This window comes from Lithobates pipiens, unplaced genomic scaffold, assembly GCF_037356315.1.
Source record: "Lithobates pipiens isolate NorthernLeopardFrog02 unplaced genomic scaffold, aLitPip1_a1.2 Scaffold_30, whole genome shotgun sequence".
Lineage (NCBI taxonomy): Eukaryota > Metazoa > Chordata > Amphibia > Anura > Ranidae > Lithobates > Lithobates pipiens.
Genome location: NW_027507791.1, coordinates 5,636,735 through 5,654,221, shown reverse-complemented (window position 1 = coordinate 5,654,221; position 17,487 = coordinate 5,636,735). Strand labels below are relative to the sequence as shown.

General features: G+C 42.3%; 2 protein-coding genes across 2 annotated transcripts in view; one reads left to right on the top strand and one right to left on the bottom strand.

Moving 5' to 3' along the window:
- Nucleotides 1–17,487, top strand: part of FANCM (FA complementation group M) — a 305,773-nt gene that overhangs the window by 54,348 nt on the left and 233,938 nt on the right. The window lies entirely within an intron of this gene.
- LOC143942322 (heme-binding protein 1-like) overlaps nt 3,782–17,487 on the bottom strand; it is a 64,232-nt gene continuing 50,526 nt past the window's right edge. Inside the window, exon 5 of the mRNA XM_077463553.1 lies at nt 3,782–8,403. Coding sequence (XP_077319679.1) covers nt 8,232–8,403 — 172 coding nt within the window. The 3' untranslated portion in view covers nt 3,782–8,231. The remainder of the gene's footprint in view (nt 8,404–17,487) is intronic.

Sequence of the window (17,487 nt, the reverse complement as noted above, 5' to 3'; positions counted from 1 at the left end):
TGTAAGATTCCCCTCATGGGGTGAGGATGATGATGAGAAAAGTGAGGGATCAGCCCAGAACTACACGGGAGGAGCCTGTGAATGATCTCAAGGCAGTTGGGACCACAGTCACCAAACAAACCATTGGTACCACAATGCACAACCATAGACTGAAATCCTGCAGCGCCCGCAAGGTCCCTCTCCTCAAGAAGGCACAGGCCCATCTGAAGTTTTCCAGTGAACCTCTAAATGATTCAGAGGATTGGGAGAAAGTGTTGACCAAAGACCAAAATTGAGCTCTTTGGCATTAACTCGACTCGCCGGGTTTGGAGTAAGAAAAATGCTGACTATGACCCTAAGAGCACCACCCCTACAGTGTAGCATGGAGGTGAAAACAGTATGCTTTGGGGCTGTTTCTCTGCTAAAGGTACAGATCGACTTTGCCATATTTAGGGGCCAACAGACAGGGCCGTGTATTGTAAAATCTTGGATGAGAACCTTCTTCCCTCAGCCAGAACACTGAAGATGGGTTATGGATGGGTCTTCTAACATAGCAATCACCCAAAACATACCAAAAGGAGTGGTTCAAGAAGAAGCACAATAATGTGTGTGGGTATGTATATGTGTGTGTTAGGGCTGTTACTGATTAAAATTTTCGTGTTCGAATAATCTTTTTTTTTTTTTTTTTTTTATCTACTAATTTCAATTAATTAATTATAACGTGTGTGTGTGTGTGTGTGTGTGTGTGTGTGTGTGTGTGTGTGTATAATAAAATAAAAATGTGAGTTTTTGACTGTGGAGAGGGATTAGAGCCCCTGTCAGTTTTTAATGTGGTCTGTGCCCCTGTTGAGGAAATTCATCCTCTTTTTGTCCTTCTTACCATTATTATTGAAAGTGAAAGTAAAAAGAACCCCAATTTTTGGGTTGTCCCCAGAAAAGTAATAGAGTGGAAATCTTCCAATGGGGAACACTAGTTCTGATAAGCTTGGGGTCCCCAAAAAAATTCCCTCCTGTTTGGCTATGGGACAGGAAGTGAAGGAAAATCTCTGCAATGTGACAGAAATGGGGGGGAAAAAAAATCTGACGGGTTATTACCCTCCCTTACTCTATCCGAAATGAAAAAAAAAAAATGTTTTTCCCATAGTTCTCCTTTAAGGCCATGGAGTGGCCTAGCCAGTCTCCAGACCTTAATCCTATAGAAAATTTATGGAGGGAGCTGAAACTTCAGGTTGGCAAGCGACAACCCATAAACCTTAACCTTTTAACCTAAAAGAAAAGTCTTACCTCTGTGCTTGCCAACAAGGGTTTCTCCACCAAGTACGAAGTCATGTTTTGCTTGGGGATCAAATACTTATTTTACTCACTGAACTGCAACTTAATTTTATAACATTTGTATTTGTGTTTTTTATTTATTTATTTATTTTTCTAGATTTGTGGTTGATCTGTCTCTATCATTTTTAAAATACACCTATGATAAAAATTTTAAACCCTTAATTTCTTTATAGGTGGGCAAACTTACAAAATCAGTTTTTTTATTTATTTATTTTTTATTGCATTTTAGTGTAACTATGAGGTTTGAGGTCTTTTTGACTCCAGAGCTCATATTTAAGAGGTCCTGTCATGCTTTTGGGCTAACTTTTTTTTTTTATTTTTTACTTTTTTTTTTTTTAAATAAAAAAAAAAAATGCACTTGTAAGACAGCTGCACAAATACGGTGTGACAAAGTATTACAAGGACCGTCAATTTATTTTCTATGGTATTAGAAAAAAAAATGTATAATGTTTGGGGGGTTCTAAGTAATTTTCTAGCAAAAAAAAAAAAAAAGTTTAACTTTAGTAAACAAGTTAAAAAAAAAGCTATAAACAAGCTAAAAAAGAAGCCTGGTGGTTAAGCTAGGCCTGACGAAATTGTGATTCGACACCTTTATAATACAAAAGCATAGAATAGGATTGTGATAGTGTAGGTGCAGAGTAGTATGGGAGTCGGATGTAAGTTTGTCTTGCTGTGCCCTATTTGGAATGACGTTTGGCTTGGATTCTTAGACACCGATCGCTCCATATTGGCAGTAGATGTATCTGTTACATTGTAAAGTTCTTGAGGTCATTTAGATAAGCAGTTTATAAAGTTCATTACACAAACTGTGATCCGTTACAAGTCACATGGCTGTCATAGTGAGAAAACAGCAGGAAGCTGTATGCTGGATTACTGCCAATTTTTCTCCAGGTTATGAATGCTCTATAGAAAAAGTTATGGCCTTGATGTCTCTTGTCATAGGAAATGTGATTGATGGGATACACAAGATTTGTATGAATATAAAAAGGGCCCAGAGTGGAAGTTCTCCTCTCCCCCTCCCTCCCTGCAATCTTCTGGAACACATCACAGATCTCTCTCCTCTCTCCTCTCTCCTCTCTCTCTCCTCTCTCTCTCCTCTCTCTCTCTCTCTCTCTCTCTCTCTCTCCCTCTCCCTCTCCCTCTCCTCTCTCCCTCTCCCTCTCTCTCTCTCCTCTCTCTCTCTCCTCTCCCTCTCCCTCTCTCCCTCTCCTCTCTCTCTCTCTCTCTCTCTCTCTCTCTCTCTCTCTCTCTCTCTCTCTCTCTCTCTCTCTCTCTCTCTCTCTCTCTCTCTCTCTCTCTCTCTCTCTCTCTCTCTCTCCTCTCTCTCTCTCTCTCTCTCTCTCTCTCTCTCTCTCTCTCTCTCTCTCTCTCTCTCTCTCTCTCTCTCTCTCTCTCTCTCTCTCTCTCTCTCTCTCTCCCCTACCGTGCGCATCCCTTGAAACGCGTCATCTGGCACACCCCTTTGACGCTTCCCTTTTCCGGACCTTCCCGATTGCGTTCCACGCTGGTGCGCACGCTGCCTAGCAGGAACCAGGCCGGCTCTTTTCCATCTCCCTGCAGACACATTGCTGCAGCCTGCTGGGACACCTTCCTGGATGAAGCTCTGCACTCCACAGTGAACACGGACATCCTGTACATCAGGGGTCTTCACCCCTGATGTACAGGGGTACGGCCCTCCAGTTGTTCAGGAACTACAATTCCCATCATGCCTAGTCATGTCTGTGAATGTCCCTGCACAGCTGTTATGTGAGTAGTTATTTGGCCATGAATTTAATCAATTTACTTTTTATACATACTGCACCCAGTCATGCGCCCCTTGTTTCTTCTTATCTTTACTAATTGCTACAGCTGCTGTCAGCGCTGTAAACTGTATGCGACATCTGCTACATACAATATAAATAGAACTGTGTTTGGCAGTTGTACTTCCCAGGACAATATCGAGTGGGGCGGTGGTCACCCTCTCTACCTCTTCCAATCAGAAAACCCTTTGTGTTCATTGAAGAAAAATGCAAGGTATTATCTGAATGGTGTCCATGCTGTGTGACTGTCCGTCCTCCTGTGTTCAGAATACATCAGACCAGCCACTCAGCACAGGACCCAGAAGGTAGTGCAGATTGCTGGTGTAGCTGTGTCTATTTCACGAACGTCCAGCATCCAGGGGCATCAGCCTGGTCTGTCATATACATAGTTACATTGGTTTATGCTGGACCAATGCAACTATATGTATAAAATATCCATACCTGGAATTTTTAACCTTTTTCTAGATGTACTGTATAATATAGCAAATCTACACTTTTTGCGTTCAGATCCACGTCTACTCCTGCAGACTAGGGAGACATCACGTCACTTGGTTTCCTTGGCAGGAGTAAAGACTTGTCCACGGTTCAGTTATGCCTTGGCACGCACCGTAAAATATCAGGCAAAATAAGTCATTAATATTTTCGGGTAATGCTACAAAAAACACACTGTATCGGCTTTAAAGTTGCATTTATGGAATATTAAAGTGTTTAACACAAATCATTTGGTTTGCAGAAATATATTAAATTCTCACAGTACAAAGAATCGATCGATCATTCTAGCTGAAGCACAATTCTGTTTTGCAGTAAAGCAATAGCCGCAAATTTATTTAAATATAATTTCATTAGACACTGATACTAAAAAACTTTCAGCACAAATGTAGCTTTTTTTTTTTTATAACATCTTATATAAATGAGGCAGTGGTTTGTAGTGTACACTCATTTCAGTGTAGATTCACCCCGTATTTTTTTTAATTTTTTATTTTAGGTGTATGGTGATGGGAGTAGGCTGTAAGTAATACGTAACACTTGCTGTGTTGCTGTAAACCTAAACTAGTGATAAATTAGCATGGACGGGCCGCCACTGTCTTCTAAAGTCCTCATCCACTTCATGTATTTTACATCTTTAAAGGCTTAAATATCCCATTTAGTATAAATAAACCATGATTAATATAGAATGTCTTATTGTATATGGATGCAGCCACACCGGTTGCATTTGTATTTGGTATGTATGTCAAATTTGGTGAAAAAGACCCCATTTGGTTCGACTTAAATACATATTCATGTACTAAAAAGCAGCAGAAATTTGTGAAGTGCGTTTCTTTTTTTTTTAATTACATACGTTTGTTTTTGTTATGCAGTTAGTAAGAAGATTACAACCCTTCTTCAAGCTTTTACATGTAACTATATAACTGGGGGTTTTAACTAGAGCTGGACGATTTTTCTTAAAACAAAATCTGTGATTTAAAAAAAAAATAAAAAAAATAATCGATTCTCTATTCGAATACATTTTTTTAATTTTATTTTTTTATGGACACCGGTGCCGGTCCTGAGGTGCTGCAGGCAGGAGTTTTTAGGCGAGGCCTCGGCAGCGGACTAGGCCAAAGCCGCCGCCTTGCCTAAAAACTCTGGCCTGCAGCACCTCAGGACTGATGCAGTGACTGCGCCGGTCCTGGTGAAGAAAAAAAAAAATCTAAAAAAACTATTTGCTGAAATTTTGAATCGATTTGACCTCCAACTCGATTTCAAGATTTAAATCAATAATTTTTTTTTTTTTCGACATATTTATCCAAGGTTTTGAAGGCAGAAATGGTTCTAATATGCTTTGTCCTTATGTAAAATTAAGGGGAGAATCCGTTTGCTAGTGGCAACACAGGGCTATCTTCCCACACTGATCATTGGGGTCATGTGCTTTATGGTCTGTTGCTTTAGAGCTGCTAAATATTTTTCTCATCAGTAGTGTATAGCAGTCTTGTTTTTCTTGAATTCTATCAGTGTCTGGTTAAAGCTTGTAGGAGGATTTTTATTTTATTTTATTCTACTCTGACTGTCCTATGGGGATGTAAGGCCCTTGACTGTCTGGACAGTGCTGATTGGCCCTGTGCTGATCACATGCACTTGCCCAAAAAAAAAAACTAACACAAAAATAAACTCCCTAGCAATACACACCAAACTGAGCATGTGCAGCCTGCCCCTGGGGCTCTGTTCTATCAGGAGAGGTATCGGGACAGTGGAACAACGCAACGGAAGGATCAGAGAAGACAGGATCAAACAGCCTTTTTTCACAATGCAGAGGATTAACCCCTTAGGTTCCACAGTGAGTATAACAAGCATGCTTTACTGCACATACAGAGACTGATTTTACTGTTGTAGGTTTAGTAACACTAAAGTCCTTCTATCTAGGACCTACCAACGTCGCTTCATTTGTTTAATGTTTTTGACACTTATAAGCCAAGTCTACTTTTAACCCCCTCCTCACAGACCAAGCTTAGATTTAATCCTACAGATCCTATTTTTACGTGAGGTCTGTTGACAGAAAGTATCTTTTGACCCTTGCTAAATCTGTATTTAAAGGGATTTTCCACTTAAAGTGGCAAACCCTTTTATTCATGCCGTGATGTCAAAAGGTAGAGGTCCTTCCATGATCGCTTTCTTTGTAAAAATTTAGAAACCTTATCAGCAGCATTTCTCCATCAAGTTCTAGTATCAGCAAATGTGCTCTTGTACACCATAAGGCTGTTTGTCGACACCTGACCAGCACATCTATGAGCTTGCTGGACCTCCTATTCCAAAATCATGGGTGTCTTAATATGGAGTGTCCATCCCTTTTTGAAGTTTGAACAGCCTCCACTCATTTAGTAAGGCTTTTTACATTTTTCATTGTCTCTGAAATTTATGCCTAAAAAGACATTTTTCATGTTGGATACCAATGTTACAAAAAGACCTGGCTTGCTAATGGCCAATTCGAATGGCTAATTCTTCTCAGAAGTGTTCGGCTTGAGGTCAGGGCTCTCTGCAATCACTTGATTACCTCTACGCATACTTATCAAACCATGAGGGTTGATTTTAAGGGCCGTACATACAGGCCAAATAGAAACCGGCCAAAGTTTGGGCCATGTGTACGAAGCCCGTCTGGCTTCTTTTGAAGGCACATGACCAAAAAAGGTCTACCGATCAGGATTTGATCACTGCTCTGTCAATGGCTGGTAGCGCTAACTGGTGTGTTCTGGCAGAGGGCCAACCCCCTGTCTGAACACAATAGCTCAGCGGGAAGATCGCTGCGTTAGTACAGGATCTCCTGCTGAGCTCTTCTTTTTTTTTTTTATTTTTTTTTTCATTCAGCCCATTGAGTTTTTTTTTTTTTTTTTTTTTTTAAATAGTAATTATACTGTGCAGTTGCTCTAGATCAGGGGCGTCAAACCCCATTTCAGAGTGGGCCGCATCAGAATTGATTGCCCCTTAAAGGGCCGGTTGTATCTGTAAGTCTAGATGTCCAGAGTACCCCACCCTCCCTTACATTACAGTGCACCCTCCATTATCTTTTGCTGCTGTCGGGAAGAAGCTAGGGGTGGACCTTGGAAGCAGAAAGTGCGGGGTCTGGAGCAGGACCAGAGGAGGACTGGAGCCTGCTGAATGCTGAGACCAGGGAATATGGCGATGATGGGGTGCTGCAGCTGCACAGAAGTGGAGTATCCGTAAGAGGTGTTCTCTTGTCCTCTCTGCTGCCAACTGCTGAGATGGGGAGGTGGGGGAATAGACAAGCCTCTCTTCACCTACACGGAGAAGGGCAGACCCTGGAGGAGGAGTTTTATCCTTCTTTCTGCTGCTGACTGCTGAGACAAGTTTGGGGCAGAAACAAGGGGATTACTGCAGCTGCAAGAGGGATATGAGGGCCACATAAAATAACCTGGAGGGCCTTGTGTTTAACACATGTGCTCTAGATCTTGGTAAAGGAGGGGGAACTTTGATGTCTATCCTCCAAGCAAAAATGCTGTGTTCTTCTTCTTCTTTTTTTTTTTTTTTTTTTGAATTTTATTTCTTTTGGATGTAATTGGGTATTCTTTGCTTTACCTCATTTACTAAGCCCCGGAGCAACTGGTCTGGCAGTGCACAGTATAATCGCCTTGAGTAAATCAACCTCCATGTCTATGGACTTGTCTCGGTGATCTCTAGACAATTCTTTGAAGGGGTGTCTATGTGTTTTTGGCCATATATAGGAAGATGGGCCGGGAGAGTATCTACAAATCTGTAAACGAGTCTATAGTTAGTAATCTTGTTCCATTAAAATGGACCTATATAAAACCAGGGAGATTTAACTGGCACTTATGAAGAGAAATGCAGAGGTTGCCTTCAGTAAAAACTTTTTTTGTAAAAGTGATAAAGATATAAGGCAGCTGAGGTCAGAAGATTACCCTTTGTTGGCCAGTGAAGTTGCCCATTACATCAAAAGACCAATGGGACAGTTCATGTTTGAGGAGTATGCTGAGCTTGGCTTGATTTCTTTAGCAAATGCAAAGATCTGCAGTTTTCTGAAGGTCTGAATCTATTTGACACATTGTTTTTGCTATCTTTTAATTTGATGGTGCTAGTTTAAAAAAGCATTTTACATGTTTGCAATTTCTCCCAATTTTTCAGTAATAATTTACAGTTTCTTCTAATTGGAATATTAATTAATTCCGGTGCAGCAGCTTCTGGGCAGGATCTCGGAACTTTGCCAATTATTGAGGCTGTGAGGTGACATTAAAGCAGAGGTGGCTGGTATGAATGGAACGGGGCTTTTTCAGGGGGACTGAATAGAACTAGTTGACTGACAGGGTGAGAGATCACTTCACCCCGGAATGATGCCAGAAGAGAGTAGTTGGTGTAAGGAAAATGGCAAAGAGCTGTGCAATATGGAACCATCAGCATGATGGAAAAAACCTCCTGCCCCCCCACCAAGTACAATTAAACAGTAAATGTGATATTAACAGTCTACAACCAATCTTGTCATTGTAGGCTGAAGCTTGCAGGTTGATGTGGGTTACTGCTTGATGTCTTCATGTACATTCAGTGCTAGTCTTTGAAGGGTCCCAAGTCTTCTTCCTCCTCCACTGGAGTCTGAGGTGTACTTCACCTTGGCAGAGCTCATGGCTTCTGTAAGAACCAGATCTCGTTTCTCCGGTTGGCAGCTGCGGGATTTGTGTATCCTGCTACTATAAATGTGTCCTGCAAACACTGATCAGGGGAGTCTAGAAGCTCTGCCAGCAGGGAAATTTCTCGCATGATAGACTCCTCATTGGTGACTCCAGCAAATTCCCTGTAAAGAAAAGGTTGAATATTATGAATTTTTTTGTGCATTGGTGATCTGAATAAGTTTCATGCAGTTTAGGCCTTGTGTCTAAATTAAATGATTCATGTTGCGTTTCAGGATTTATAAACAGGATTGCTAGATGCACTATGATCCAGAGCTTTCAAATGCTCACCTTGTGTAGTGAGGCTTGTGGCCCATCAGGGTAGAGCCATATGAAATATGTACAGTACTACCCAGAAGTCTTTTTTTTTTTTTTTTTTTAGACAGGTGTGAAGAAATGCTGTAAAGTAAGAATGCTTTCAAAAATATTTTATGTCAGGGCTCAAAATTTAAGTCCTGAGCTATTAGCCAGGCCTTAAGGGTTACTCTCCACCAATTGCCCCACCCAACTCCTGCTCTGCCCTGCCCCTAATCTTGCCCTCCTAAATTATCTCATGAAACAACCCTTTTAAATGTTTTATGCAGAATTAAGTTACAAAAATAAATCTTAACAACTTTTGTCAGTGTAGCCTCACCAGTGCCCATCAGTGCAGCCTCACCTGTGCACAGGGATCAGAGCGAAAGGAGAGCTGGCAGGGTTATTATACAGAGCGGGGATCGCCCGCTGTGACAGCTTTGATTTGAACTGCCCACAGTCACACAAAGTCCAGGAAGTGGGACTTTGTGTGACTGCAGGCACCAGGCGATTAAAATAAAAGCAGTCAATTCTCCTCTTCCTCCTTTCTTCCCTTGGCTGTTCGCTGGGAGAATGGCTCCCATTCAATCCCGCCTGCCGGCGGCACTCGCCCCTCCCTCCTGAGGCAGCCCCACACTCGCCCTCAAGCTTTTTCCACTAACCAAATGTGATCAGGCGAGTGGAAGTTTTGAAGGCAGTTTTATATAATATAGATTTTAATTGTTTTTATAAATTTACAAAATACAAAGCGAACAGAAGTTCATATTGCTTGTTTTTGGAGAGTTTTAATGTAAGATCTAAAAGGCAAGCAGTGGAAAGCTCTTAAAGTTTGACTTATGTCTTATAGTAACCACGTAGATGAAATAAGGGCGAGCGGTGGGGCTTGTGGGGGATGGGCCATTGATGGAATATTCATGGAGTCTGTCCTCAGCCCCCCTTCATACCACAATCCCCCTTTACAGCACAGTCCCCCCTTTGTATCAGTGCCCACAGTCCCCCTAGTTTCCCTTCACATCACAGCCCCCCTTAACATTACAGTGCAGTCCCCTTCACATTAATGTAGCGGGGGCTGTGAGGTAAAGTGGACGGCACTGTAATATAAAGGGGACTGCACTGTAAAGGTTCACTGTAATGATGATAGTGCCCATTTTTACGGTGAACTCCCCTTGATATTACAGTGGCCCTAGATAACACTGCCGCCTTCATCACAGTGCCCCTGCAGTCCACCCCCCCCCCCTTTCTACTATCGCACTTCCCAATTCCAATCTCTGCCTCCTCTGCACAGGACTCCCATTTGGCAGGGCAGAGGCTGTTATCGGTCCATGTGTCCTGGCCCAGTGTTCTGCCAAAACAGCCAACTCCTCAATCTCCAGCCACATCACTTACAGTTACTCTCCAGCATCAGTAATTGGAGATTTTGACGAATTGGCTTGACACAAAACTGGCAGCGTATACACTACACGATATGAGCTGACATTGTTAGTCCACCCGCTACTAACCAACAACATTGCCACCTCCAAGGCGGCGCCAACTTTTTCCTCCTGTCAAAACAGCCAACTCGTCATGGTCAGGGTCCGACCTTGAAGAAATGTGCAGGATCCCCCCCCCATCAACACAGACAGTGCTGACAGGGGAATCCCTCCTGCCAAGTCTTTGTATTCTTCCGGATGCTAGCCATAATCGCAAGTAAATCCAGCAGGCTGATTGATCAATTTTGTTACATTCAGCCTGCCCGCACATGGTTCAAATCTTGCTGAACCGGCCAAGTTTCAAACAGTCTGACAGGCCTAAAGAGTGAGGCAGTCATGGCACTTCCTAATTTGTGTTTATTATCTTCCTGGGGCAACTGAGGCATCTCATGGATTGACTTACCTAAACTATACCCATGATGATTGAGGCCCACTTAACCACAGTGTTGATAGTTAACAAATGCAGTAGTTGGGTGTGGGTTATATAGTAGATGCTGTGTGGTTGGTAAGGTGGATGAGTCTCACAGCAGCATTCATGATTGATTGAAGGGGGAATAGACTGTAGAGGTGAGCCAATAAGAAGGGAGTTGCAGTAGTTGAGGCGACAGATGACCCGGGAGTGAAGTAAGAGCATTGTTTGTCCAAATCATCTGGTGGAGGGAGGATTATGGTGTGGGGTTGTATTGCAGGGGTTGGGCTTGACCCCTTAGTTCCAGTGAAGGCAACACTTAAGGCGTCAGCATACCAAGACATTTTGGACAATTTCATGCTCCCAACTTTGTGGGAACACTTTGGGGATGGCCCCTCCCTGTTCCAACATGACTGCGCACCAGTGCACAAAGCAAGGTGCATAAAGACATGGATGAGCAAGTTTGGGGTGGAGGAACTTTACAGGCCTAACATCAACCCGATAGAACACCTTTGGGATGAATTAGAGAGGAGACTGCAAGCCAGGCCTTCTCGTCTGACCTCACAAATGCCCTTGTGGAAGAATGGTCAAACATTCCCATAGGCCACTCCTAAACCTTGGACAGCCTTCCTAGAAGAATTGAAGTTGCTATAGGTGCAAAGGGTGGGCCAACTCAATATTGAACCCTATGGACCAAGACTGGGGTGCCATTAAAGTTCATGTGTGTTTAAAGATAGGCATCCCAATTTTTATGTCAATATAGTGTGGTCTAAAGTGTGCTTCATGTCTTCTACTGTATAAAAAAAAACTAGAATGGAAACAGTTGTTTGCTTTGAACTAGGTCAATTCATTTTTGTTCTTTTTCAAGTAATACAAAGACTGTTAAATTCGATTTCTAAGTATAGTTAGCATGTATTTAACAGCTGTAGCACATTCTGATTAGATTCAGGGGGAGATGGACACTTTTTCAATATGACATATTAGACAAGACACTGGTAAACTGTACAGATAGACGTCCGCCAGAGTTATTGTTCCAAAGCCATGTTGTTCTTATTATTGCCACTTGACATATTGAGCACTATGTGGTGGGTGGTGGGAATGGTGAGGCCAAGCTGCTCTCCCCATTCGCTTTTTATTATCATGGCCGGGAGGGTTTGTTCTAATGCACAAGACCTGAATAGAAACCCATTTTGTCAGGTCACTTAGACCCTTATGTTATTGAAAGGCAACAATTGCTTGTAATATGGAAATAAGGCTCTTGAAGACCAAGGGAAGTGGTCTCTGAAAGTTGAATGTTCTTATTTAAAATGCTTTATTAGGACTAAGCATCACTAAACTGAGTTGGTTTGCCAGCACAGATTTTAAGAGGGATTAAATGTCTTTTGTAGAAAAATACATTGTTGGTCTTCTTTTTTTTTTTTTTTTGTCCTGTAAGATTTAAATACTTAAATTTGTCATAATTGAACAATTTGAATAATAATTGAAAAGAAGTGAGGGGGCCTGAGATTAAATGGTGATTTCTGTAGGCAGCAAAAGGACCAATCTGTCCATGCTATTCTTGGGTATTGCTCACAGGTCATGCACGGGCTCTGTACTTTGTGATCCATGCATGCAGATAGAATGACACATTGAAGGTAACCCTGGCAGTAAGGGCTCATAGCCTTTATTTGCTTTTTAATGAAAGTGCAAAGGATCTTCAGAATGCTATCAATTATTGGATGTGTTTAGAAGGATTTTATAGAATTTCTGTGGCCAGACCATTTCAATAAAAATCCTTCCGTAAGTTACAGTCATGGCCAAAATTGTTGGCACCCCAGAAATATTTCCAGAAAATCAAGCATTTCTCACAGAAAAGTATTGCAGTAACACATGTTTTGCTATACACATGTGTATTGGAACAAAACAAAGGGAGGAAAAAAGCAAATTGAACATAATGTCACACAAAATTCCCAAAAATGGGCTGGTCAAAATTCTTGCCACTCGTAACTTTAATATTTGGTTGCATACCCTTTTGGAAAAAAACTGGAATCTGTCACTTCCTATATCCATCAATAAGCTTCTTACACCTCTCACCTGGAATTTTGGGCCACTCTTCCTTTGCAAATTGCTCCAGGTTTCTCTTATTGGAAGAGCACCTTTTCCCAACAGCAATTTGAAGATCTCTTCACAGGTGTTCAATGGGATTTAGATGTGGACTCATTGCTGGCCACTTTGGAACTCTCCAGCGCTTTGTTGGCATCCATTTCTGGGTGCTTTTTGTATGTTTGGGGTCACTGTCCTGCTGGAAGACCCAAGATCTCGGACACAAACCCAGCTTTCTGACACTGGGCTCTACAGTGTGACCCAAAATCCTTTGGTAATCCTCAGATTTCATGATGTCTTGCACACCTTCAAGGCACTCAGTGCCAGATGCAGCAAAACAACCCCAAAACCTCATTGAACTGCCACCCTATTTCACTGTAGGTACGGTGTTCTTTTCTTTGTAGGCCTCAGTCCATTTTCGGTAAACAGTAGAATGATGTGCTTTACCAAATCCCACCATGCCTGCATGTTCCACAGGATTGCGCTCACGCGGGAAAGCACTTTCCTTTGAAAGGAAAGGGGGGCCATAATTTACGTGGGGGGTCGTGGCTAACGGCGTCAGATGCCGGCCACACATGCAGGAAGTTGATTTTAGCGCTGTGTGTGTGTGTGAAGCTGCTGCTGGCTGTGGAGGGACAGAGCAGGAGGATGGCTTGTTCAGGTTAGTGACGCAGGCTTTTTTTTCACTTTTGACACATTCTTTACCAGGCTAGGATTAATAGCAGCTAATGGCGCTGAACTATAGCCTTGCAATGTACATTCTTTTGCTGGTAGTGCCTCTGCTTTATGCTTTAGGCTATGAATGGAAATGCGACCAGGAACCTCTCTAAAGGGGTCAATGGTTTTCACTATAAACTGAATCCATTTCCAAAAGAATGTCATCCTCTGAGAGGGATGCGGCTAGTCAGATATAGCGGTCAGGGGAAACTGTTGTTGCATAAAACACTCCAGTCCCTAGATATATCACACAAAAGTTTTTTATTTATTTATTTTTCTACCATTTTTAATTGGGAAAGAAAATTAATGCTAAGATGTCTCTCCATAGTGGGGCTAAATATAGCAGATTGCCATCTAGTCTAAAAAAGCTTATGTATTCTGAATGGGAACATCTGGATAAACAATATTATCCTCCCAAGAAATTCTCCACACTTTACCTATGGAAGAGGATTTCTATGAAGCAAATGGGGGGGTTCCAGCAATCGCTGCTGCAATCGCCTCCGTGAGCAAGAGTCTCACATGTCCGGTAGATAATGCACTGATGTTAAAGGATCCAACAGATAAAAAGTTGGAACTTCTTTCTAAAAAACAATATGTCTTTAGCTAGTTCAGTAGCGCAGCCAGTTCTTGCTGCAATTGGTGTATCTCAGTCCATTAAGGAACAGTTTGTGGAGATACCTGAAATTCTGCCTGATCAGCAGGCCCACAATGAGCTGGTGTATCTGATGCACTGTCTCGCAGTAGATGCTATGAAAGATTCTATAATTTAAGCCTTATGCTTGGACTACTGCATTCCCGCAGAGTTCTGTGGCTGAAAAATTGATTAGCCGAAGCACCGTGTAAAAAGCTCTTAGCCAGTTTTTCCCCTTCATGGTGTACGGCTATTTAGAGACGATCTGGATAAGTACATCCAAAGGGCCTCTAATGGAAAAAGCTCTCTTTTATCAGTAAAGAAGAGGTTCAAACATTTCTCCTTTTTAATCGTGCTGCCTCTCCTATGCCAGGGGCATCTGCCTCTAGGCAGTCTCAACGGGCTCAACGGTCAGGTTCAAGGGAAAGTCCCCAAAGGCAGCACCAGGGTCAGAAGAGATCTTGGGGCAGAAAGCCCACAAAGCAGAATGCTAAAGCCTTTTCATGAAGGGGCACCCCCGGTCATTTGGGTGGGGGGAAAGGTCCTGCAATTCTCAAGATCTGGCAGGAACAATGCAGTTTTTTTTTTCTCTAGGTTACGAATAGAGTTCTGAGAATTTCCGTCACGTTTTTTCTAAGGGAAAATGTTCCCAAGGATCCCGAAAAAAAATAAGTCTCTCTCTTTCTGGCCTCTGGATCTTCCTATTATTCCAGTCGGTGATATCAGAGGTTCCCTTAGTGGAACAGGGCACAGGGTTTGCTCAAACCTTTTACGGTTCCAGAACCAAACAGAGGTAAGACCCATTCTAGATTTCGAAGATCTGATTTGGCACTTAAACATCGGCTCCTTTCATAATCCGATCGGTTGTGTCCATCCTGCAAGGAGGGGAGTGTTTTTTTTTTTTTTTATTTTTTTTTGTTTTTTTTTTTTCTGTTTTTTGTTTTTGTCTTTAATCGATATGCATTTTTGATATCTCCATGTGCCAAATTTTCCCACTCGCCAGTAATCTCTGCGTTTTTGAAATATAAAATCATCATTTCAGTTGTGGCTCTGCCATTCGGTTTAGCCACAGCACCACGGGTGTTCTGAAAGATTCTGGCAACTCCTTTAGCCAGATTAAGGGCTCAAGGCATAACGGTCCTAGCCTATTTAGAAGATATACTTTTAATAGATCATTCAGTCTCTGGTCTAAACCAGAGTCTAATCTCAGCTGTAACTACCTGAAATCCGAGTTGGATACTCAACCTAGGAAGATCCACCTTAAAACCATCACGGAATTTACAGTACTTGGGGCTGGTTATAGATACCATACAGAAGAAGTTATTCTTACCCAAGACAAGAATCCGTTCCATTTTAGGACTAATTCAACTTATAAAAACAAAGAAAAATCCTTTCATTTGGCTGTGCATGAGATTGTTAGGGGAAATAGTGGCCTCCTTCGAGGCCGTCCCTTACACGCAGTTTTTTTTATTCAAAAACTGATTCAAAGGACCATCCTGTTGGTCTGGAATAAAAAGATTCAGGCCTTGTTTGTTTCCAATACACTTGGCTCCCGATGCAAGTCAGAGCCTAAATTGGTGGTTGTTATCCAGCAAAAGGGAAAATCTTTTCTACCTGTATCCTGGAAGGTGTTAACAGATGCCAGACTTCTAGGCTGGGGAGCAGCCCTAGAAGAAGATTCTGTCCAGGGGAGATGGTCCAGGTTAGAGGACCTTGTCTATCAACTTTTTGGAAGATTCGGGCAGTATGTCTGGCCCTAGAATCTGGGACTGTCCTGTCAGGATTCAGTCTGACAAGGCCACGGCGGTGGCTTACATCAATCACCAGGGGGGCACGAGAGGTAGTGCAGCCCAAAAAGAGGTGAATAATGTTCTAGCGTGGGCAGAACACAACATTCCTTGTCTATCGACAATTTTTCATTTCCAGAATAGAGAATTGGCAGATGGGCTACTTGAGTCGCCAACAATTATTTCCGGGAGAATGATCTCTTCACCCCGACATCTTCCTAGAGAGAGATATGTCAGAAATGGGGTATTCCGGACATGGACCTATTCGTGTCCAGATTCAACAACAAAGTTGACAAGTTTTTGTTGGGAACAAGGGATCCACTAGCAGGCGGAATAGACTCATTAGTCTTCCCATGGGATCAGTTTTCTCTGATCTATGCATTTCCTCTAGTTCTGGTACTTTTGAGCCTTCTCCGCGGGATTAACCCGGAACGTAAGGAGGTGATTCTGTGGGTCCCAGACGATCTTGATTTACCAAGATCATAAAGGTAGCAGTAGGAGTCCTTTGGACTCTGCCATTATAGCCACACCTTCTCGCACAAGGTCCGGTATTTCATCCTACTTTACGGACAAATAATTTAACAGGTTTGACGGTTGAATCTCACTTTATAAAAGATCGTGGGCGATCTCCTTTGGTAGATTCTACTTTGATTAATGCCAGGAAGCTGGCTTCCAGAATCATTTTTACTATAGAGTCTGGAAGGCATATGTCTCTTGGTGTTGATCCAGGGGTTGGCACCCCAGGAAGTATGTCATAGGCGGGATCCCTGATTCCCTGCATATGGGATCTGTAATGAAGCTGGTCTTCTCTGTATTTTTTTTTCAATGGCCTCTTGCTTCCCACTCTTGGTGTGTAGCTTATTCAGGGGGTAACACTGATTAATTATTCTTATCGGCTTTGCTAAATCGGCCGTTTCAGCCTTTTACGAGAAATTCCCTTGGTTCTTTTTGACAAGAAAGATGATAATCTTTCTGGTTGCCATTTCTTCTGCTAGAAGAATATCGGAACTAGAGGCTCTGTCTTGTAAAGAGCCATATTTGATCATGCATAAGGATGAGGTGGTTTTATGTCTTCATCCTGAATTCCCACCGAAAGTGGTAAGTGTTTTTTTTTTTTTTTTTCATTTAAACCAAGATATTCTTCCTTCCTTTCCCCAAAGCCTCAATCTAGGGAAGAGAAGGCACTACATTCCCTTGATGTAGTAAGAGCGCTCAGAGTCTATTTTAAGGTGACCACTCGGGTTTGCAAAACAGAGGTTTTTGTTTGTACTGCCAGAAGGTCCAAAGATTTGGACAGGTAGCGTCAAAATCCACAATTTTCCTAATGGATTCATCAAGTGACTGTTAAGGCTTCAGCTTAAAGAAGATAATTCTTCCTTCCTTCCCTCCTTCCTTCCTTCCTTCCTTCCTTCCTTCCTTCCTTCCTTCCTTCTTATGTTAGAGCACTCTCATCCTGGGCGATTAATGGCTCTTGGGTGGTGCATCATGAGGCCTTTATGGCTCAGATCTGTAAGGCCGCGACTTGGTCTTCGGTTCATACGTTAATCAGATTTTATCAAATCACTATTAAAGGTCATGAGGATATTGCCTTTGGGAACAGTATACTGCAGGCTGCAGTATGAGTCCTCTGGCCTTCTGTTTTTTGTTGAGTCTACCTCCAGTTTCCATTGCTATGGTACATCCCACATAGTAACTACTATGGCTCTGTGTCCCCTGATTTCAGGAAAGAAAACAGGATTTTTAAAACGGCTTACCTGTAAAATCCCTTTCTTTGATGTACATCAGGGGACACAGAGGTCCATCCCTTCTTGATATACTCT